General features: G+C 42.9%; 1 protein-coding gene across 2 annotated transcripts; it reads left to right on the top strand.

Moving 5' to 3' along the window:
- The first annotated feature begins 546 nt into the window (after positions 1-546).
- Positions 547-22,766, top strand: CTNNB1 (catenin beta 1). Of its 2 annotated transcripts, none has more exons than XM_053974444.1 (16): positions 547-579; positions 14,507-14,567; positions 14,823-15,050; positions 15,185-15,438; positions 15,518-15,756; positions 15,841-16,042; positions 16,337-16,481; positions 16,962-17,065; positions 17,151-17,489; positions 17,750-17,908; positions 18,823-18,942; positions 19,095-19,245; positions 19,335-19,456; positions 20,664-20,724; positions 21,480-21,700; positions 21,992-22,766. In XM_053974444.1, the coding sequence occupies exons 2-15, from the start codon at positions 14,555-14,557 to the stop codon at positions 21,686-21,688; spliced, it is 2,346 nt and encodes a 781-aa protein (XP_053830419.1). In that variant the 5' UTR covers positions 547-579; positions 14,507-14,554; the 3' UTR covers positions 21,689-21,700; positions 21,992-22,766. The 2 variants fall into 2 exon arrangements, with proteins under 2 accessions (XP_053830419.1, XP_053830411.1); XM_053974436.1 differs by lacking the exon at positions 547-579 and adding an exon at positions 1,141-1,319.
- The last annotated feature ends 477 nt before the right edge of the window (positions 22,767-23,243 follow it).

Raw genomic sequence — 23,243 nt, 5'->3', positions numbered from 1 at the left:
GCAAGACGGTGCACGCAAAAAGTCTGTAAAACATTCTGCTGTGCAAGCCCCAGCACGCCGAGAAGAGGCCGCCGCGGACGTGCCTTCACACGCCGCGCAAAAACCTTGTGCAATTCGTATTTTCCTGTTTTTTACGAATCACTAAAGAAGCGACGGGAGGAGGAGGTGGGGGGGGGGGGGTGGGGGGAAGGGAAGGTCTCTTCTCCCATTTAGGGAAAAAAAAAAAAAATTGCATAACGAGATACTTTCTTTGGCAACTGCTTCCTGACAAATATTTACAAGGGCAGAGAGGGAGCGCGTTTCCGCCGACGTGAGCGGGGCCCGCCGCCACCTTCCCGGGCTGCCCCGGGCTCCGGGCTGAGCCCCGGGCCGGGCCGATCCCCGGGCCGGGTTCGGCGGCTGCCCCATCTCAGCGCCAGGGCCGATTTTCCGCAGTCGCCCGAGCGTCTCCCGGACGTGGCGACGCGGGCGTTTGGGAACACGGAGTTTCGCTACAGTTGGTGCCGTGCACTAAAGAAAAAAAAAAAAAAACAAAACAAAAAAAAAAAAAAAACAAACCAAAAAAACCCAAAACCTCAGGCAACTAAACTCCAAATTAACGGGGGAGGGGGGGAGATTTGGAAAGGAGTAGGAGAGAGAGAGTCACACTCGCCTTTTGCCCCCACCCCCCCCCCTTCCCTTCCCAAAGCGGGACCCCGGGTTGATCCCCTCAGTCGTATCCCCTCCCCCGCCGCCTCTACACCCCTCAGGGCAGCAGCAACTTCGTTCGCAAGCCGGGAACTGGGATCCTTCTTTCCCACCTCCGGAATAAGGTGTCTCCGCCGTGCTCCCCCTGCCCCGGCCAGCCCTGCCCAGCCCTACCCAGCGCCGCCCGGCCCGGCCTTCCCCTGTATCGAGCCGCTTCCCCGCTCCCTGTCTCCCTCCGCCCTGGGAGCCGGGCACTATTTCTCCTCCTCCCTCTGCCTGCCCTGAGCGCCGGGCGCCTATGGAATGCCGCGCGCGGGGCCCGGCCGCGGCGGCAGGATACACAGCCGGGCCCGCCGCTCGCTATAAGAACCTCCTTGTGAGCGACGCCATTTTAAGCCTCTCGCTCAGTTCAGCGCTGGGAGCAGTGGCGGCGGCGGCGCTCGGGGGACACGAACACCGCCGCCCCGTACGGTAGCCACCCGGGAGTCAGCGGCGGGGGCACCGCCGTGAGCGAGGAGGAGGCGGGGGGTCGAGGAAGGAAAGACGGACCGGACCAGGATCGCCCGGGCAGCAGCAGCAGCAGCCGCCGCCGCCGGAGCCCGGGGGGACCCTGCGCTCTCCCTTCCTCCAACGTTAGTGCCGCTTTCTCCGGCGGGAACTTGGGGCAAACCCGGGCCGGGCACCCCCGCGGCCGTGAGGGGGTCCAGGGTGTGCCCGGCGGGAAGGACGGGGCTGGGGGAGGGGGAGAGCGGGGGTGGGAGAGAGGTGGGGGGGCAGGAAAGGAAGAGAGAGAGGGCTCTTGTTTTTGGGAGGTCCGGACAGCTGCGTGGCTGCAGGAGCGGCAGCTGCAGCTCCCGAGGTGTCTCTTGGGAAGCTCGTCCTGGGGCGAGGGGGTGGCTGCTCTGGTCTGCGGGAGAAGGCAAGTCCATGCGCCCGGCTCTGTTCTCATTTGCAGCTGAGCCCGGAGTACTTTAATGACCCTTTATTATTATTATTTTAGAGGTTCTTCCCCCTCCGTTTTTAGGGAAATACTAACTCGCTGGTGGGTTGCAGATCCGCTTTGGCGATAGGAGGGGGAAGAGAGCAGGGTACGGGTTTATTTGTACGGAATATAATTAATCACGGTCACTGCAGTCAGCGGGAGATAACTAATCTGTTGCCTTGTGGGGTTTCGCTTTTAGTGGCATTGCATATTTGCTGGAGAGGCTGTGCTGCTGCTTCTGGGTGTCACCGAAATGAAGCTTTCCTGGAGCTGGGAGCAATCAAATTAAGTTTAACACCCACCTTACCAGGGTGTTGTAGGGAACGACTTGGGCTGCGGGCGGTGTTGGGGCTCCCACGCTGCGAGGGGAAGCGCCCGCTGCTTCCCGTGGCCGGCTGGGGGGACCACGGCGGCTCCAGCTTCCCGAAGTACCGCGTTCCTGAGGTGTGGGGATCAACTCGCGGTTACTCCCAGAACTATCTAGGGCACTTATTTCTCTAGGAACAGGGTCTCCCGGTGTGTTGTTTTGTGGTTTGTTGTTTGGTTTAGTTTGTTTTTGGTTTTTTTTAAACAAAGCTTAGTTCGTCTCTATCGTGCATGATTAGCTGCTCCTAGAGCAGCAAATTTTCTTAAATTTAGCAAAACCTTGCATTTTTCCCTAGTTAAAACTCGATGTAGGACGTTGGGCGATTTCTTTTTGTGTCTCTTTCCAAAAACCTCTGAAAATTATCCTAACTGGAAAGAAAAGACAGAATGTTTGAGGGTACCACGGGCTACTTACTTGTGACTTTAGGAATAGCAGTGTTGATCTTTGTAATCAGCTACTTCTTGATCTCTTTCTCATGGAGCAGCCATTGTTCTGACACTCTGTATATTCCAGACATCTGTGGTCCTCCCATCCCCCAAAGTATGCAAGTGGTGAATGGAAAGAGGCTGGGCTGGTATGCTGAGGTCGACGGACGGAAATCAAGGAGGGGTTTTAGTAAAACAGGATCTTTATGTGCTGAGACTATAGTAAAGGCAAAGACGAGAGAACTAGCTTGAAAGAGTGTCGGGGTTTTATTGATCTAAGTTTGGACACACCAGTCAGCAACTTCCTAGTTATGGTTTTGATTCTGAATGAGAAAAAGGTACTGCTGCAAGGATCAAAAAAAAAAAAAAAAAGCCTAAGCGGCAAAACTTATTGGTGTGTATTGGCCCAAGTTATAATGTGGATTTCAGTACCTAACAGTCCAGGAACCTAATGTTGATCTTGCACTTTTGATAAAAAGGTGCTGACAGCTGCAGGTATGTGACTGCTGTGTCGTTTGTCTAATGGCTGGTACTGTTGCAAATGAGGCTGCTTAGGTATTCAGGCAAGAGTTTGAGTCTCTCTAAATTCAACTGTTCAGTTCAAAATTACACTGAATGTCTCAGTATAATTGAGTGTTCTGGAGTTGTTCTAAAGAAATGTCATATTTGCTTATCTGGTAGTTCAGATATTTTCTATTTAGGTGTAAACTGATATCCAGGGGAATGTTCACTTTAGTCTGTATGGCTAATCATTTCACAAGGTCTAGGGGAGAAATAAGTAAAAATACCATGTTGGAAAGGACAATGCCATGCATGGTAGCTTCTAGGAGCAAGGATTTAATACAAAGTAAAGCTTGATTGGAAAAATCAGTTCTTCAAATGCTGTGTTACAGCCTTATCAACCCAAGCTTCCTTTTTCTTGCCTAAGCTATAAATAGAGTGGGCTCTTAGCATGGTGTATGTCTACTCTGGACACCGGCATTTTGCTCTGACTGTGGTGTATCACTAAGTGGCTTACCAAACCTTGGCTGTGAAACCTGGTTGCCCTTTAGACGTAATGATTTTTTTTTTCTGAAACATCTGTCCATCTGTAGTGACTCTACATCTGAATTAGCATCCTGAAATACCATGTTCTGAAGAGTTAAACTTGAGTTTTTGGGGATGTTAAGGCAAGAGGTTAGTACTAGTGGTGTTCTGATTTTGCAGTGTTTTCAGGAGTAGAAAGAATGGAGCAGGAAATATGGCTGCTGGAGGCTTCTGTCTCAGAAATTGAAGTCTGAATGTGCTGTCTGAAACTCCTGGATAAGGATGTTTCTGCAGAGTATTGTCTAGTAGGCAGACTGGTATGCAAATACATCAGTAATCAAAATCACTTACCTTAATTCATAGTTAAACTGGTAATGCTGGGGTTGTGGTGATCATGCAGTTGCCTGCAGCAAAACTCGTTCTGTGACTGTGGTAGCCTGCATACCATGGCAGGAAAATCAGGACTGACCTTACCTATCTTGAACATCATACTTTACAAAGCCTGATAAAACCTGTGAGAAACTGCAGGCAGCTGTGACTTGCTTCTGTGTCCTCAGAGCATGCACTTGCAAACTCTGAGCCCAGTGCCTTGCTGGCTGACTGGGTGGGAATCTAGAAATGGTAAACTCGTTGACAGGAAGTATTGTGTGTAATTCTTCTTTTCTCTTTAGATAAAATTATTTTCCTGGAAGGGCAACATTTCTGATTTTCCAGTTAAGCATCAATTGAATTGGCTAGACTTGCCAACGTAAGGCAGCCTGACACTGGTTAACTTTTAATATCTGTTTCTAGCACTTGATTCCATGGTAAAACTTGCTGTAGTCTGTGATCAGGCTTTAGCCTAGAAGGGCAATGTGTTAAACTATGTAGCCTGTGCTGCCTCTCATGAGAAGAAAGGAGCCAAAAAAATTATTTCAGTTTTTGGGGGTTTGTGCTTTTCTTTTTTCACTGACAGGTAACTTCAAGTGCAAGGGAGAGAACTAATAGAAGTCTAATTCTGGCATTTCTGTCTGTGTGGAACACCAAGTAGATGAGGTGAACAGGTGAAACATACCTGTAGCTTAGCCTCACCTTCTAAGTCTGTTTACTCTGATGTGAAAGCAAATTCATCCTGTGCTTTCGTTGCCTTGGGAAGTAGGAGTGCACATGTTACTTTACAGCAGAACTTTTTGTTCATGTTCCAAGTTGACTTTAGGAAACAATGTACATTGGCTGGATTGGTATTGCAGAAGTGAAGTGCTTGCTCTGTTACTTAATACTAAATTAACTCTGGAGCCTTGTTTGAGGACTGATGTGGAAGGGTGAAAGAGTTAATCTCATATTCTGTGTTGCTGCTTTTAAAAAACAGTATGAGGTAGCTGGATTTTGCTGGAGTTGGCAAATGCACTGTACATGTATTTGCTGGAACCAGCATTTCTGGGCTGATTTACTGCGCTAAATAGACTTGTATAAATTGGAGAAGTTTGCCAACTCTGCAGCAACTGTAGCAAGTAGTTCTGTATTGTCCTGGCAACAATTCAGGTGCCCTCCAGTGGCCAGAAATCTTAACATCCTAAAGGCACCGCTAAATGCGGCTCCCTTATCAGTTTGCCTTAATTAAGAGAGAGTTGAAGAAATGTCTTTTAGTGTCAGACTTCATTAGGATGTTTGTTGTTTAAACAGTCCTTTTTGGAGTATTGGTGTGACTTATTGTAAATACGGCGTTATTCTGACAGACAAGCAAAGACAGCCACTTTCAGATTCATAAGTACTTTGTCAGTGTAATTATGACTAATCACTCTGGTTTTTTAAACTGTAGAGATTAATGTTTAACATCTAAATTCAGGGATGACTATGTGGTTTCAATCTAAGAAGAAACTGGATTATGGGTAGATACTTCCTTGTCTGGAAGAGAGATGGTTTGCTAAGTTGTTCTGTGTTGGTGTGGAAGTGAATGTTTCAAGTTATACACAAACAAGCCAGAAAGGTATTTCTGTAACAGTGTCTGTTCTTAGTGATGCACGTGATTGTGTTAAATGACTGCAGAACCATTGTCCTTTTGATACACAAAACCATGTGGGCAGGGAAACTTGAGGGCTGGCAATGGTTTTGTCCCTGAACTTTGAGAACTTTAAATGAAATGTGGTATAATATTTGTCTGAATTATCATATGTTGCTTCTAAATGATCACAATGGCAACTTTTTTTCATGTAACTAGGTAAGACTAAAGAATGAATTTTGATCCTGTCTACTGCCAGCTGTCTACTACAGTCACCTTACTCAGTGATAAGTATGGGTACATGGACCAAAAGCTGTAAACCACTGCATATTTATGGAGTCCTGCTGGCAGACTAAACCTTGGATAGAAACACTGGCTCATCCCTAACCAAGGAAGATGGGAGTATGCATAATGTACATATCTGTGTCGTGCAAATAAAAGGTGGGAGCTCTCTAAGCTGTGATAAAACTCCTCTCAATGTTTTGACCAGCCATGAGGATACTCAAACTTAGTGAATGCTGTACAAAGCCCTAGTGGGAAGTGTGTGCCAGTGACCCAAAGATCCCAAATGCATTGCTGAACAGAAGTGATTAGTAACTGTTTTGACTGTTACTAATCACTTCTGTTAAACACCACAAACTGTTTATTTGTTTGTGGTAATGATACTTAGTTGGTCAAAATAATTAAGACAGAGTAATTGGGTTGATAATCTTGTTATGACTTAATGCAAGTTCATTAACTTGAAAGTGTCATACCAGTCCTCTAATACTGAGCTACAAACTGCTGTCATGGGATTGATATGTATATTGTGTGAGGAAGTTCATTACTTTTCTTCTCAAGTTGGATGTGTAACAGCAGAGTTGTATTTGAAGCAGTTTGCATATCATAATGTTTAACATTATGATCAGCTCCCGTCTTGGACAGTCAGGAAGATACTTAGGTGCTTGAGGTCTATTTTGCCAACTAATAAAGTTTCTGATAGTGCTGTGGTATACTTGCTGATGAAAAGCTCTCTTAAATCATTACTTTCAAACGTGACCTGATGATTTGTCAACTTGAACGCAGCTGCTGCTTATACCTCTTAAAAGCAACCAGAAGTTTCTAGAAGAACAAATAAATACATAGGACAGAGTGTTTTGTTTGCAGATCCTGTTAGAAGCTGCTGGTATAGTTGCCTGTGATTTTGAATGTAAAGGATTGGGTTGACAGACCCAATCCTCTTGTAACTCCTGAATGTTCTCTAGGTAAAGGGTGAAATAACTGTGCTGTAGATCCAAATACTTAATTTCTGAAGTGACAAGATCCAGTGCTGTGAAATTTCAGCTCCTGCAGCATGATTTTAATTAAGAGTATGTGACTCTGTGAAGAGGTGCTTTCTTTACATTGCATAGGATGCCCAGCCATGTGCCTCTGGCCAGCATCAAGCAAAATTATGTAGGGTACTGCTGATAAGAAATTATGTTGGTAGGTAGCTTCTACCAAATCCGTTTAGACATATCTGTGTCCCATCAGTCTGTAATTCTGCCAGAGTTTCTCTAGAATGTCTGTCCTACAGAGTGAAGTTCTGTGCATCTCCTTTCTTTCAAAAGGAAAACATTTATATAATATTGCCAGCTTCATGCTTGGAGAGGCTTCCTAGCAGGTTCTATTGTTTCAGAGTTCATCTTCTGGAATGATAGTGCAGATTGGTGCCAGGATAAAAACTTTTATTTCTTTTTTAATAACTTTCCTGATGTGCTTGTTCTGAATTCTCCTCCAGGTTCTCATTTTGTACTTTAGTTATCTGAGGTATTTGTTGGCTGATAGTGGCTCTCAGACCACTGATAGCTCTTGCTTTATTGAGAATTCTAATGGGTTGTTTTTAAAAGGGTACTTAAACCTTAGTGCCCGTGAAGACCCTGATGAATTGCACAAGCTGTTAGTGCCTTCATGCTGTGTTAGTTGCTCAGAGCACAGCACGGACAGGGCTGCAGCTGGAAGAGACCCATCTGCCTGTGAAATCTCTGACATCTACTTCTGATACTTTTTGTTACCTGAACTGTCAGTCTGTGTAAAGTTGCTCTTCAGCAATTGATTAAAAATGCCCACATTCTGGGTGGCTTTTTCTACTTTAGGTGAGCAAAGCAAAATGTGGCTCTTGCTACACTTACATTATAGTCTCAAGTGCACTTGAAATGTAATAGTTGCTGAACATTGCCAGCTAGGTAGGAGGAGGTATGATTATTTACTAGTCTGCTTTCTCTTTTAGGAGGAAGAGAAAGGTAAAACAGGTGTGTGTCCTGTAGTGCTTCAGAGGTGAAGTCTGGCAGACTGGAACTTTACAGCTGTTGTAAAGTTCTTGTGGCCCCTTTCCCTACTCACTCACATTTGCTTAAGACTGTATTGACTCCAAAACAAGCTTCACTTTTTTGGAACTTAAGTTAACGTAAGTCTTTCCTTCACTAGACATTTTTTGAGGAACATGTTCTCTTTTTAAATACAGCTAACCTAGTGTTCAAGTCTAGTCAAGGCTACCAGACTACCTGCATTTCAGTTGTAATCAACTTGGAGAACTGTAGCAAGAAGGAAATATTTACATGTTGTTTGCTTTAGCCAACGGGCATGTGAATAGAAACTCTGTACTCTTGGCCTTAGATTGCTGACATAACTGAAAATAGAGAGGCAACACGTTATTTTGTGTGTGGCATGAAGTGAACTCTTATTTAAAAACAAACCAAAAAAAAAACCCTTACCAAAGCTAGTGTAGGGAGGTTTTTCTGCCTTTATTACAGAAAGGAATTTTTAGGTAATTTCTAAGGCAGAAGACAAAGGCTGAGAAGCCAGGACAATTGATGTAATAGCAATCTGGAATGCCTGAAGGAAAAAGGAAATAATGAATTGGAAACGAAGCAACAAAGAAGAGTGGCTGAAATAGAGGTGACTTGCAGTGAGTGTTGGCAGATCTGCACCCCTCTCCCACTTTAAATCTGTGGATTATCTGAGCTAGTTTGTTGCCTTTTCCAGCATGTCTTAAGGATGCCGAAGGCTTAGAAATTGGAACATTTTAATTGAGGTCAGTAAAGCAGATATTCATATTTCTTAATTTCCTCAAGTTTGTTAGGAAAAACAAACCTTAGACTTTCAGTCTTAATAATAAGAGAAATTAAAGACTATTTTAACACTATTGCATATTCTGGGTTCAGAGTCTAATTTATTATGGTATGATTAGCTAAATCTAAGATAGAATGTATTGTTGTTTGCAAGGCATCTTCTAACTTTCTGCAGGCATCGGTAGAATATGTTGTCTGAAGTATTCCTGCTTGGATAAATTTGAGCTGGATGGATTACACAGGACAGAGTTTATCACTGGAAAGAAGAGAAATACTTTACTAAGCAAGAATAGCTTAGTGGTTGGAGGCAGTGATGCTAACAAATGTTGCTTGGAGGAGCAACCAGAGCAGTTTTGCCACAAGGTATAGTTAATAAATGTTTGTTCAGTAGCACTCTAGGATCAGTAAGATGGATTTCAGTGTGGGCGCATGCCGTGGCATTCAGGTCAAGATTACTGGTAGCTCTTAGTTTTCAGTGGAACTTCTGAAATAGTTCAAGTTGCTACATCTTGGCACAACACTTAAATATAGTAATACTGCTTAATCTCTTGCCATGGCACTTCTTCTGAAGTAGTAGTGAAGGCTACAGATGAATGTTTCTACCATGTAAACAACAACAAAAAAAAGTAGAAAAGTTTTAAAGCTGTGAAAGCCTATAGTTTTTTTCCCCTGTTAGAGGAAAAAGACTGTGTGATTTGACTTGTTTCCTTTTGATATTACACACTAAGTTTCTTCCACTAGGTTAAGGTGTCTTGTCATAAGCCACCTGAAGATATTTTTACATAGTATTAGAAATTACCCCATTAAAAGCAGAAAGTAGCCTGACGTTAATATGAAATACATGAAGTTTTATACTCCTGTTCCTAGTACTGATAATAAGGTATAAACCTTATTTTTTCTGTCTTTAAACAAAGCAATGCACCACTTGGATATTTTTAATGTGATAACTCACAGCCTATAGCCATTATTCAAGAGCCACTTTGCAGTGAGTTTCATAGTAGCTTTTGTCCTTTCAAGTCCTTAAAGCACTGGTGTACAAAAGTCAGTATTGGTGGGTGACTAATTTCCCCAATAGTCAAGGCCTTCTAATACTTGCATATAACTAACTTCAAAATAATCTACACTCACTCTATGTGGCTGTATCTTTTAGAGGGGACAAGGTGGCTGAGGACTGCAACTGCTACTATGGGAGACAAAATATGGGAATGCTCTTCAGTATTTGTTTATTGGATATAGAAATACATTCGAGGAAAACTGTTGTTTGTAATCCTCTGTGGTATCTTTGTACAAGAAAAATAAATCTTTTAAAAGTGCAGCCTTCAGAGTGAAATTCCAGCACATGCTGTACCTATTTTCAAATAAAGTGTCTTCTGTTTTTTGGTTTTTTTTTTTTTTTTTTTTTCAAAAAAATTGTAAACTCCAGCTGTCATTCCTACCACAAGCTTCTAACATTCCTTAAAATACACAACACCAAAACTGTCCTTCCAGGAATTCTTACCAGTCTTACAGAGGCATCTGGTACATGAAGGACCTCCAAAATTACCTACAGAGGTACTTTTACCAGAGCTCAATACAGCCAGATTAAAATTCTCAGTTTTCTTTAAAACCTGTGGGTGGATATGGGAGGAGAGAATTTTATCCACATTTGGATAAGGAATAATTAGAAGTTTACAACAGTTTGGATCATGTCTTCGTAAGATGAAGATCAGTAGAAGTAGGTCTCTGTTGCAAGAGTGTTTGTATCTGGGGCTTAGGTTAGACCAAAAATTGCTTAGAGACAGTTCAGCCACTCCTGCCTAAAGTGTCTTTATACCATGAAAGCTTTTTTCCTGATGTTTCCACTGTCAGTATTGTCCTGCTTGGATAATTCCTCCTCCCCCACATTTTGTTTTCTAGAAAACAGGCTTCCAGGGGAAGATAAAGGGTTGTTTTGTTTTGATTTGCTTTTTAATTCCTTAATTGGATGTATTTTTCAAATTCCCAACTTGAAAACTGAGGTTAATTAGGAAGCTTCTGCTGCATTAAGAACTGAAATACAAGGACTTGGGTCATAGAAATGAGTGCTCTCTGGTGTTACCAGCTGTGGAACTACTGTTGCCTGTATATTTTGGCTATGGATTTTTGTCATTGGCAAGCAGCTAAGACCAGTTATAAAATCAGACCTAAAGGATACTTTCAGTAACACCTTTGGAATTGTTGCAATGACTTCAGAGCATTTGGAGAAAAACTGTTTTTCAGTACAGATACTTCTCTTCCTTTGTGTGTAGGTGATACACATTTTTAACTGCTGTGACTGTCAGAAAATGAAGATCTACTTGTTCTGGGTAGTTTAAAGGTGCAGTTGCTTGGCCTGTCCCAGGTGAGACAGAGACAAAAAACAGGGTAACATGGTCAGGAGGGGTGTTTGTGTGCAGCAGTTCACGGTGTTAGGATGGATCAGTGTGGATTTCTTGTGCAAGTTTTAATAACATGCTGCTCCCAAACAACGTATTTATGGCATTCTTGCAGACTTTGACTTGCTTTATAAAAGTGGCAGGGGTGGGGAGGGAGCTGCTTATCAGATCAGTCAGGTGTAGTTTGAGTCAGTCTTAAAGAGAATTGTTCAGACTTCAGAACTACTGTAGGCTTGTTGACTTTACTGGCATATGCCTAACTATTCTCCAGAATCAGAAATTAATATCTAATAAAAACACATGATAAGAAATAATACTAATACTTCCCTCATTCCTTTTAAAAATCAAGAAAATTGAATTGTCTTCTGTGCTAGTTTGAAATTAGAAGGCTCATGTGCCTTCTAAGCTTGCAGATGCCATATAATACAGCCTAGTGCAAGGTCTTGAATTGATCTTCACATGAGTTGTTTAATACATAGTCTAAAAAACCCTAACCTTCATTTAAACCTAAAGCTGATAATGCTTGCTGAGCAAGTGGAGAGTCTCATGGGGCAGGAAGAGCTTTTTGAGAAGAGTTGAGTCCCATAACTCCTAGCAGTACATTTATGTGAACTGTATAAAGTAATATTTATCAGAATTCCCACTTCTGAGTGCCTGCTAGCCTTCAAAAATTGTGAAGCTTGCAGCTATGCTGAAGTTTTTTTGTGAAGTATACAAACAAATTCTGTCTCATCCTGATGGTTGAGCTGTGTTTGACTGACCTTGTACTGATCCATTTTGTCAAGAAAATGAGCAGCACAAGTGTTTGTACCGAGCCTGGTGGTGTTGCTGCCTTTGTAAATGTGTTGGTTAATCTTGAGAGTGACAAACGGGAAGACAAAGTCAGCAGCATGCCTGGACTCAGTTTACCTCTTTGTAAAATAAAAAAAGAATGTGAATGAAAAGATGAGAGACTATTTAGGTGCAGAAAACCTAAAACCAAACCCTGGCTACTTTGGTTTGGCAGTTAGTTTGAACTTTTAGGATTAAACACAATTCCCTATCTAAATAATAAAAAAAAGCTACCAAGAATTGCTGGGGGGCTACAGGTGTATGAAATGCAGGTCAGGATGTTGGAAGTTGCAGCTAGCAAGCTGATCAAGGGTCAGCATTCCAAAGACTGAATGTCACTGGTAATGCATTTCTGAACACTTTGTATTCTTGATTGCTATTTTGTAGATGTTCTTCAGTGTTGTTTTGGAACAGTGCTGCTGTTCACTGACTACTCTGGTCTGTTGGATTTTACCTAATGGTAGAACTGCTCTTCTGATCTCTTCACCCTGCTGAAATTGAAACAGCAATTTCAGAGTGCAGGTGCTATAGGCCAGTTGCCTTCATTGATGCAGAATTCAACAGTGGAGAAAATCATAAATGTTCTTCCCAACCCCCTTATTGCGTGTGGAAATCTCAGGTGGTAGTAAATGTCTCAAAGCATAGTCACTGCTCTTAACATAGTGGTAGATGAAACAGTCAACTTCAAAACCAGTTTGGTGATCCTTTTTTAATCATAGTCCTGATGGGAGGAGATGGGAAAATTTATGATAAAAATAATTTTTTTTTGTGCTAAACATATTGAAAATTTCACGTAGCAGCTAGAACATGCCAAATTTTGTATTGAAAGTGTCACATCTGACTTAGAATGAGGACTACAGGGAGCAAAGATAAAATTTTTACTGTTACTGCTATTCCCTTTCTGTTTGGAATGTGTTAATGGAACTCACAAAGTAATGCAGAAGACCTGCAAAGAGCTATCAAGCTTTTGTATAGGCACTTTCTCAACTTAGCTACTCATTAGAATTTTTTAATCAATGGTGAACTGACAGTGAGACTTAAGTTTTTCTTTCCCCTTGCCAGTACTACTCTCAAACTCCTAACAGCATGTTGCAAGAATCCATGGGTAAGGGCCTGGAAAGAGTCTCTGTATTTTCAGCACATCCTCCATGCCCATTGTCAAGAGCAGACTCTGAGCTGGCCAGTCTCTTCCAGGCTGTGGAGAAGGACCAGTTTAGTGTTTCCAGCTGCACAGCAGGATGCTTATTGTATGTTGTGTAATGTCTTATATCAGCTTAATGCTGTTTATCTGCTGCAGATGCAGATCTACTGCCTGTTTTAAAAGAGCCAGGGAAGGGTTGCTGCCAAAAGTTGTGGGAGTGCAGTCAGGACAAACAGCACTGGCATTTGTACAGCCAAGCAACAAGATTGCTCAGGAGCTGCTGGAGTATCTTGCAGCTGGCTCAGAGTCAGTGAAATATAAGCTTGTCCCACCTATCCAGTGAGACTTTTAAAATTGCAGGCCTGCCCTCTGTTTAATTATGATTTTCACAAAGGTGCTCCTGAAGGAAACTCTTAAACTGGGAAATCTGTCTTTACACAAATCCAGTGTCAGGTGGACTTTGTTCTCCTGATGCAGCACTGCAGACCTGTCCTTTCAGGGATTAGTGTACTGCCTTTACTTCATTGTGCAGGAATGTTTGGATCGGCACAGCTCTAACACCTAACAGCACAGTGAAAGCTGATTGCTGCAAGAGATGGTTTTGCTCCCTGCACAAGCTACCACTACAAATGCCTCTGCTTGGCTGGCTCCCAGAATAGGCTGTCACCAGCTCTGTGTCTGTGCTGGAAACAGTGTGGGACTGTGGGGGGAAGGGGAGCAAATGAAACAAAAGTGACATGTTGTGGAGCTGTAGCCTCAAATTTCTCTTTCTGGGTTAATGAAGAGACAAGTACGGATTTATGGTACAAATACTTTTAAACTGATTGATGATATGGAATGGAGGTTCATAGTGAAAATCTGTATAGGGCATTTGATCATATTTCAGCCTCCTTGCCCCCAGTTGTCTTGGTTTTCTGTGTATACAATAAAAGTGAGTTTGGGGACTCAATGTGTTTTCAACTGAAGGACAGCTTTTTTTTTTTTTAAATAAGACTGGTTCAATTTTTAGTTTTAACTTCAAGGAAGAATTTTTTGTAGGAAGAAGCCTTTATTCTTATGGCACAGGGAGGGAATAAAGGAGGAGGTGCAGTTATAACTCTTTAGGTAGTCTTTGTGCAGAATGATCATTTCAACTTTCCCCATGAAAATTCATGTTGTCGCCCTGTATCAGACAGTTTTTCCTAGTATCTTCTAATTAGTTTATCTTTGAGGGAAGTGAGGAAGTGTGACATTAAGCCATTGTCTTTGTGGCATTTCCAAACTCTGGAATTTAATGTCTGGACTTCATCTTATGGAAAGATAGAGGAATGAAAAGTACCTCTATCATGGTCAGTCTTCAATTCCTGTTCTCTTGCAGCTCTAAGAGAATATCTTACACATAACCTGACAGAAGTCTGGGTGATACATTGTGTTCTTTTGCATGTCTGTCCATGGGGGTTTGCTAATTAGCATTTGAGTATACTCACTGTAGTAATGAAATGGCAAGGTGTGCCAAGTCTTAGTTTGCAATTCCAGTCTTCTAATGTGAAATCCTGTCTTACTAGCTCTGAGTAGTGTTTAATAAGTTCTAACCTTGCTCTTTTTTAGGATCTCTGAAAGGGTGCAAGAAAGAGTTCTGGGAGCATAACAAGGAACATGGCAACTCAAGGTATATAATGCATTACAATTTCTGTTACTAGAATCTAGAAGACTCCTCATCCCTCTCTTTTTAACTTTTCAATGTCACTTAGGTTTACATTAGCTCAACATAAAGCCTCAGTTTAAAGTTGCTGCTCACTTGCAGTGCAGAGGAAGTTTTTTATAACAGCTTATTTTAATGTAAAATCTCTGTCATCTCTTGCAGGATTAATACATGCTGGAATAATTGAACTAAACTTAATTGTTCACCAATGATTTCTTACAGCTGACTTGATGGAGCTGGATATGGCAATGGAGCCAGACAGAAAAGCAGCGGTCAGTCATTGGCAGCAGCAATCATATCTGGACTCTGGTATTCATTCTGGTGCCACAACAACTGCTCCCTCTTTGAGTGGCAAGGGAAATCCTGAAGAAGAAGATGTGGACACAACACAAGTGCTGTATGAGTGGGAACAGGGATTCTCTCAGTCCTTCACCCAGGAGCAAGTTGCGGGTAAGTTCTTTTTTATTACACCGGTTTGCTTGGACAAGCACTTTAATAATACAGAAACCTAATTACTCAATTACTGCCAATCTGGATTATGAGCTTTTTATCCCTAGTTTGAGATTATCATGACTTATTTTCAGATATTGATGGCCAGTATGCAATGACTAGAGCTCAGAGGGTGCGTGCAGCTATGTTCCCTGAAACCCTGGATGAAGGAATGCAGATCCCATCCACGCAGTTTGATGCAGCTCATCCAACTAACGTGCAGCGCCTAGCTGAGCCATCCCAGATGTTAAAACATGCTGTTGTTAATTTGATAAACTACCAAGATGATGCTGAACTTGCAACTCGTGCAATCCCAGAACTGACCAAACTCTTGAATGATGAGGACCAGGTAAGTATTTTCTTTGCTGGCTTTTGGGGCACCTTCAATGACCTTAAAACTAAAAGCTTTATTCAAATACTTGTGTTAGGTGGTGGTGAACAAGGCTGCAGTTATGGTTCATCAGCTGTCCAAAAAGGAAGCATCTCGCCATGCCATTATGAGATCTCCCCAGATGGTGTCTGCCATCGTACGTACCATGCAAAACACAAATGACGTGGAGACAGCCCGGTGTACTGCAGGGACACTACACAACCTCTCACATCACCGTGAAGGCTTGTTGGCAATCTTCAAATCAGGAGGCATCCCTGCTTTGGTTAAAATGCTGGGGTATGTGCACTACTGAGGCAGTACTTGTGTTTTGCAATTGGGTCTGCTAGGAGCAGGTACTCATGAGGATTTCCCCTTCTTTAGGTCCCCAGTGGACTCTGTGCTGTTCTATGCCATTACAACTCTTCACAATCTCCTGTTACATCAGGAAGGAGCCAAGATGGCTGTCCGTCTCGCTGGTGGGCTGCAGAAAATGGTCGCCTTGCTCAACAAGACAAACGTCAAATTCTTGGCCATCACAACAGATTGCCTTCAGATTTTAGCATATGGCAATCAAGAAAGTAAGGTAGGTGCCTCTGGTGCTGAAGAAGTTAAAATGAGCAAGCTTGTGATGAATGGCCTGACAGTTCTTGTGTACTGACCTCCTGAATCTGACCTTGCAAGAGTGGAGGGATACAGGAATTATCTTGTGGAAATGCTGCTGTGCTTATAGTGAGACTATAAAACTCACAGTCCGCATAAGCAGATGGGAATGTTTTTTTAGGGAACTGTAACCATGAGGAGTGTAAGCCAGCAACATTTACTACCTGCTGATATGTGTAGGAAGTGACAGACAAATATTATTTTTGCTGTCTTTCAGCTGATTATTCTGGCAAGTGGTGGACCCCAAGCTTTAGTAAACATAATGAGGACCTATACTTATGAGAAACTATTGTGGACCACAAGTAGGGTGCTAAAGGTGTTGTCAGTCTGCTCCAGCAACAAACCTGCTATTGTTGAGGCTGGTAAGTACATTGTCCTCATTCTAACTTAAAAATCTGCATAGTACTTTGGGATCAGTTCATTCCATCAAGAACAGAAACTGCCAGCATCAAAAAATTAACTTGGGTTGGTCCTTAAGTCCATAACCAGGTTTGGAGGCCTTTAGTATACGGAAGTATAAAAGGGTGGCTGTTTTTAGTAACTCCACTGTGTTGTTAACTGGGTGGCGTTAGTAGCTGAGTGTTGTCAGGATGCATCCCTGAGAATATGCACACATTTAAAAGGCCCAGTGTCGCATAGGGAATTTCAGAGGGTTGTTATTTTCCTATGTGAAGAAGGGCTAGGCCCCCAGCCATATTGTGATATTGACAAGAAGGATCCAAAAGCTTGTGAGATTTTGTACTTAGATGTCAAGGAAGAAAAGGATCTGACTGCTCACAAGGTGAGCATCAGAGTGTGGTATCAAATCTGAGTAATGGTGTCGAATCTGTACCATCTTCCAGGTGGGATGCAAGCTTTGGGGCTCCACCTCACAGATCCAAGCCAGCGTCTTGTCCAGAACTGTCTCTGGACTCTGAGAAATCTGTCAGATGCTGCAACAAAGCAGGTAAAGGGCTTGTCTGAGGGATCAAGAGCAAAAGTCAACATAGTGAAAAAGAAGACTTAACTTTTTCTTCTCTCTTTTTCTGCAGGAGGGCATGGAAGGCCTTCTAGGAACTCTAGTTCAGCTATTAGGATCAGATGACATTAATGTTGTGACTTGTGCCGCTGGCATCCTTTCTAACCTTACCTGCAACAATTACAAGAACAAGATGATGGTGTGCCAGGTCGGTGGCATCGAGGCTCTGGTGCGCACAGTCCTCCGGGCTGGAGACAGGGAAGACATCACGGAACCTGCGATTTGTGCGCTCCGTCACCTCACCAGCAGACACCAAGAAGCAGAGATGGCTCAAAATGCAGTTCGTCTCCATTACGGACTTCCAGTGGTGGTAAAGCTGTTGCACCCACCCTCACACTGGCCTTTGATCAAGGTAAGTAATGGTTAAAAGTTGGCAGAACTGAAACTAAAAACCCTTGCTCTTTAAAATGTAACTTTAAAAGTGAAAAATTCTTTGTTTCCAGAGTGTTGGGGGGATACATTTTGTCTGCTGGAGAAGTTGCTCCACTTGAGCAACTTAGTGTTTTCTCTTAGAGATTTAAACATTTGAGATGAACTGGTTAAAAAAAGAAGTCACTAACAGCAAACACACCTGTCCTGCTCTTTTATTCCTCACTTGTTCCTTACCTGCAGGCTACTGTTGGCTTGATCCGCAACCTGGCTCTGTGTCCTGCAAACCACGCCCCACTGCGTGAACAAGGTGCTATTCCAAGGCTAGTGCAGTTGCTGGTTAGAGCACACCAGGATACCCAGCGGCGCACTTCCATGGGCGGGACACAACAGCAGTTCGTGGTGAGTGTCCTCCCTGACACTGCATCTCTCAAAGCTCTCTCCAGCTCCTCGTTTGTCAGTGCTGTAGTGCTTGGGCTAAAGAACTGTTGTCTTATTTGCTCTAGTTCACATTATTATCTGTGCGCTGATAGCTCTGTTTTGGCAGATCTGAGATTTTTCTTAAATCAGGATGCCAAAACAAACCTTGGTTCTTATTTTAATAACATCTTGAGCATTTAATTCTAAGTGTTAGAGCTCACAGAAATTCTGGTACTGCCTGCTCTGGCAAGGCAAGTAATTGTCAGCTAAGAAACCAGAAGTCCCCCCTCCTCAGAAGAAGAATGGCTTTAGGAATGCTGTCACAGCTTATTGCATATTTGCAAGGGTGCTTAGACCTGTAAAAGTACTGAGAAGTTGTGCAGGCTCCATACTTGTTACCTCTTTTGGTTCCAGGTCAGTGTAACAAGATCAGTCTCAATTGGGTTATTTTTATCGTGTTAAACACATTAACAAAGGTGGGGGCGGTGCTTAGCACAGCAAATGGAAGCAGCATCTACTAGTACAGGAGTGTAGTTAATTCATGCAGAGGCAGAAAGGGACCTCTTGCTACTGGTAACTGCTGTTTCCAGCTTAGTAACTGCCAGGCTAATCCAGGTTGTAGAAAAAGAGATGGTGTTTTCAGAGGGGTTGTTCATAATAAAAGCCACTGAATCATTCCACTGGGATGCTTCACTACTGAATTTGGGAGGGTACACTGGGTTGACTCATAGCAGGGGGATGCTAAGTTTGAAGGCCAGCACTTGGGGGAAGGGGGTGAGTGTAGGGGATGAGTTTGGATGATTAGCTGGAACTGCTGATTGGCTTTTTGACAGTCACTTAAGAAGAGAGTATACAATATCTCCAATTCAAAAAATGCCTTTTCTCTCCCTAACCAGGAGGGTGTGCGTATGGAAGAAATTGTTGAGGGCTGCACTGGAGCCCTGCACATTCTTGCACGTGATGTTCATAATCGAATTGTAATCAGGGGTCTAAATACCATTCCACTATTTGTGCAGGTAAGTGAGAGCTCAAGACAGCACTATAATACATATGAGGAAAAGAAATAAAACAGCTCTTACACTTCCTAGATAGAGCTGCTAAGTCAGAGTGTGCTGAAGAGCTCATTTCAAGTGGAAGAGCTAAAAGAGCCCTCATGTTTTGGTTGCAGTTGTTGTACTCTCCCATCGAGAATATCCAGAGAGTAGCTGCTGGTGTACTCTGTGAACTGGCTCAAGACAAGGAGGCAGCTGAAGCAATCGAAGCTGAAGGTGCAACTGCTCCTTTAACAGAACTGCTTCATTCTAGGAATGAGGGTGTTGGTAAGTGAACTTAAGGCTGGTTTCATACTTGTGCTAGAAGAGTTGATGGACGTCTTGACCTCTACTAAAATCACTCTTCCTTTTGGCAGCAACCTACGCAGCTGCAGTGCTGTTCAGAATGTCTGAGGACAAACCACAGGACTATAAGAAGCGACTTTCAGTTGAGCTGACAAGCTCCCTGTTCCGGACCGAGCCAATGGCTTGGAACGAGGTGAGTTCTGTGATCTATGTGAACAGTTCCCTGCGGAGAGCTCACTTCTTTGTTCTCCCTCCTTCCACCAGTGAAGTGTAGATGCCATCAGTGATACAGGCCCAGCTTTACACAGCTGTGTGGTGGCTGTACCTTCCTTACTCTCTCTTTGTGTTCATGTGCAGTGAACCTGTGGTAAGCAGCCTTCAAGCTGCTTTTTCACTGGCAGAGAGGAAGAATCTGTTCGCTGCTGCTGAAGTGTGTAATGCTCATTATGCTTGCTAGTGTGCAAAGCTGTATACAAGAACTTTGTACTTTTCTGTGTTGCTTGTCAAAACCTAATGAACTCTGGATGCAAAAATAGAAACATTAGTGATATGAGGGAAGCATAAATATAAAACATATCCTGTGAGGCTTCTATCAAGCCAACAATGCAGGATTAGTAATCTTGGGCTGGTAATGCAACTCCCTCAAGTCCTGAGAACTGAGATTTCAGACTTGAATATGTTTGCAGGCTCATTATCACACATGGCTTTTTTTTTTTTTTTCATTTTAAATGGACTACACAGTAAATTGAGACTGAAGTTTATCTGTGTGCATGGGATACAGGGAAGGCTTCACTCATTCTTTGTCTTCCCACAAATTCTTGAGATTCAGGAGCCTAACTTGTCTTGTCTTGTATGTATCTACTACACAGGGGGCAGTAGCCTTTAATTTGTACTATTTCAGATGTTACTTTTCTGTTTTCCTAAAATCTCTATCTACCACAAGAATACATGGGGGGAGAGCTAAAATGGAATATCTCTTTGAGATTGGAGTTAGGCAATTGCTCTGCAGGCAGGCAATTACTTCTGTAATTGAACAAATGGGAGAGGTTCCTTCAGAACTCTTAAAAGCTCTGTTGCTGCCTTGGGAATATCTGACTTGCAGGATCTGGACAGGTGTACCTACCTGAGGAGTGTTTCTAGACCCACCCCATCTTCTTCACTCCCAGGTAGAACCCTCCTTCCAGTGATCTGTGGATTCCTAAATCTGGCTATTACATGTTGGATGCAGATACTTAGCTAAAAAGGCATTTCATGTTGACAGCAGTGCTGCAGTGCTCACTGCAGAGGAATTGTTCAAAGGGATTTGGGGCAAGCTTCACAACTTTTTAAACTCAGAATTACTGGTGCTGACCAAAAGACCCGATGTTAAAACTGTTTTGTAATTCTTTGTGTACACATAGACAGCGGATCTCGGACTGGATATTGGTGCCCAGGGAGAGCCTCTTGGATACCGCCCAGATGGTACGTGTCCTCTGTTCCCCTTGACTAAACTTTCAATTGGATGAAGTCAAGTCATAGATTTTAAAGGAGAACTGCAAATGAGTGAAGAGTGAATTTTCTCTTCAGCGAGGTATTGCAAACTGACAGGCAGATGGGGAACTGCCAGTTCAAATAACCCGTTTCTGCAACACCACTGGCAGCACTGAAATGGGAGCCGTATGAACATGCAAAACCAGTGTCTCTTGTCTGAGTCCTGTGGGAACACCTCCTGCTGAGCTGTTGTTTCCAGAAATCTTTTCCATTCCTTACAAATGGACTTGACAATTCCAATAGTGCAGTTTTTCTTTAAAACAACAAAGCTGGTATTGAATGCATTAGTCTGTGAGTGTCTATAGATTTGAACACAAGCGTATCCCTAAGGATTCTGAGCTATTTTTGACTAGTCTTTCAGAAGCAAGTCTACAGTCTTGGAGCCTGGTTTTGCTGCAATATTGTTGAATTTTAGTACTGTTGATTGTGCAGACTAATGGCTTGGCTGGAATCTGCTCGTGCTTCTGACTGCAGTGTGCTTTGTCTGCAGAATCCTACTGGAAAGCTTTTCCAAACAATGGAATAGCTGTTAAGGGCAGGCACCAGATTGTGTTGAACTTGGCTGAACTAGAAAACAATTAGATGGCTACACGATCTCCTCACACACTGATACTTGCAGCTTCTGATGCATCTAACATCTGTTAACATTATGCTTTTTTTCCCTCTGCCACCTTTAACTTTCTTAGATCCTAGCTACCGTTCTTTCCACTCTGGCGGATACGGTCAGGATGCCTTGGGTATGGACCCTATGATGGAACATGAAATGGGTGGCCACCACCCTGGTGCTGACTACCCAGTTGATGGTCTGCCAGATCTTGGTCATGCCCAGGACCTTATGGATGGGCTGCCTCCAGGTGACAGTAATCAGTTGGCCTGGTTCGATACTGACCTGTAAATCATCCTTTAGGTAAGAAGCTCCAACCTTGAATTTAAAAACAAAACAAAAAGAGAAAAACAGCTGACTGGACCGAGGACTTGGTTGGCAGGGAGGGATTGACTCGACTGGGTCCCAGTGTGCCACAATAATGAATAAATGCTCTGGAAACACACAATGAGCACACTCCAAACTGACTTCTGCCATGAAGTGTGGAAGTAATTAACTGTAACGTCTTGTGCACCGGCTTCATGCAGTCTTGATGTGTTACAACAGCCCTTTACAACTCAGGAGCACTGACACCTGTGTTTTTTCTCTTTGCAGCTGTATCATCTGAGTGAACTTGCATTGATTGGCCTGTAGAGTTGCTGAGAGGGCTCGAGGGGTGGGCTAGTATCTCAGAAAGTGCCTGACACACTAACCAAGCTGAGTTTCCTATGGGAACAATTGAAGTAAACTTTTTGTTCTGGTCCTTTTTGGTCGAGGAGTAATAATACAAATGGATTTTGGGAGTGATTCAAGAAACGAAGAATGCACAAGAATGAATTGCAAGATGGAATTTATCAAACCCTAGCCTTGCTTGTTAAAAATTTATTATTTTTTTTAAATCTCTGTAATGGTACTGACCTTGCTTGCTTTGGAAGTAGCCTTTCTTTTTGCAGTAATTGTTGTTAGTTTTTTTTAAAGTCTCTCGTAGTATTAAGTTATAGTGAATATGCTACAGCAGTTTCTAATTTTTAAGGATTGAGTAAAGGTGTAGAACACTAATTCATAATCGCTCTAACTGTATTCTGAATAAAGTGTAACATTGTGTAGCCTTTTTGTATAAAAAAACTAGACAAATAGAAATGGTCCAATTAGTTTCCTTTTTAATATGCTTAAAATAAGCAGGTGGATCTATTTCATGTTTTTGATCAAAAACTTTATCTGGGATACGTCTGGGTAGGGGCCAGTAAAAACTGTTTATTTGGAACCTTGTATTGGACAGTTTACCAGTTGCCTTTTATCCCAAAGTTATTGTAGCCTGCTGTGATACAGATGCTTCATGAGAAAAATGCAGTTATAAAATGGTTCAAAATTAAAGTAAACTTTTAATTCATTCTGTGTCAAATTATTTCAGATCACAAAATATATTTGTGTGTTAAGAAATAGTCCTGGACTTGCACAACCACTTTAGTGGAGGGAGACAAGAATAATTTGCCTCTTTGATCCCACTCTGGCATAGTTACCCTTCATAGCCTGGAGGTTTCCTGCTGCAGCCCTCTGAGGCACCATTCTGCCCCTGCCTTGCTTTGGCAGGGTCCTTAGCATGGGGCAGGTCTAGCTAGATGTGAGGCAACTCCACTTTGTGCCAGGCCTGCCAGCCCCACATCTCTCTGGGCTTCACAAAGGGTGACCAGCCCCAGCTCCCCTCAGAGGTGCCCTCAAGCACTAAGGGACAGTAAAAGATCCTTTGCCCACAAGCTCTCGGCTGGTTCAAAGCCCTTCTCAGGTGTCCTCAGTCTTCAGCTGCTGTGCAAGATGAGACCTGTGTGTAACTGGCTTCCCTTGAGGCAGCACCTGTGTGACTGCAAGG

Source organism: Vidua macroura, chromosome 1 (genome assembly GCF_024509145.1).
Source record: "Vidua macroura isolate BioBank_ID:100142 chromosome 1, ASM2450914v1, whole genome shotgun sequence".
Taxonomy (NCBI): domain Eukaryota; kingdom Metazoa; phylum Chordata; class Aves; order Passeriformes; family Viduidae; genus Vidua; species Vidua macroura.
The sequence above is the reverse complement of the archived record's forward strand: the minus strand, read 5'-3'. Positions and strand labels throughout refer to the sequence as shown.

Coding starts and splice junctions, on each gene's coding strand:
- CTNNB1 (XM_053974444.1), top strand. Junction 19,246..19,334: donor TTCTAGGAATGAGGGTGTTG/GTAAGTGAACTT, acceptor TCCTTTTGGCAG/CAACCTACGCAGCTGCAGTG. Junction 20,725..21,479: donor TCTTGGATACCGCCCAGATG/GTACGTGTCCTC, acceptor TAACTTTCTTAG/ATCCTAGCTACCGTTCTTTC.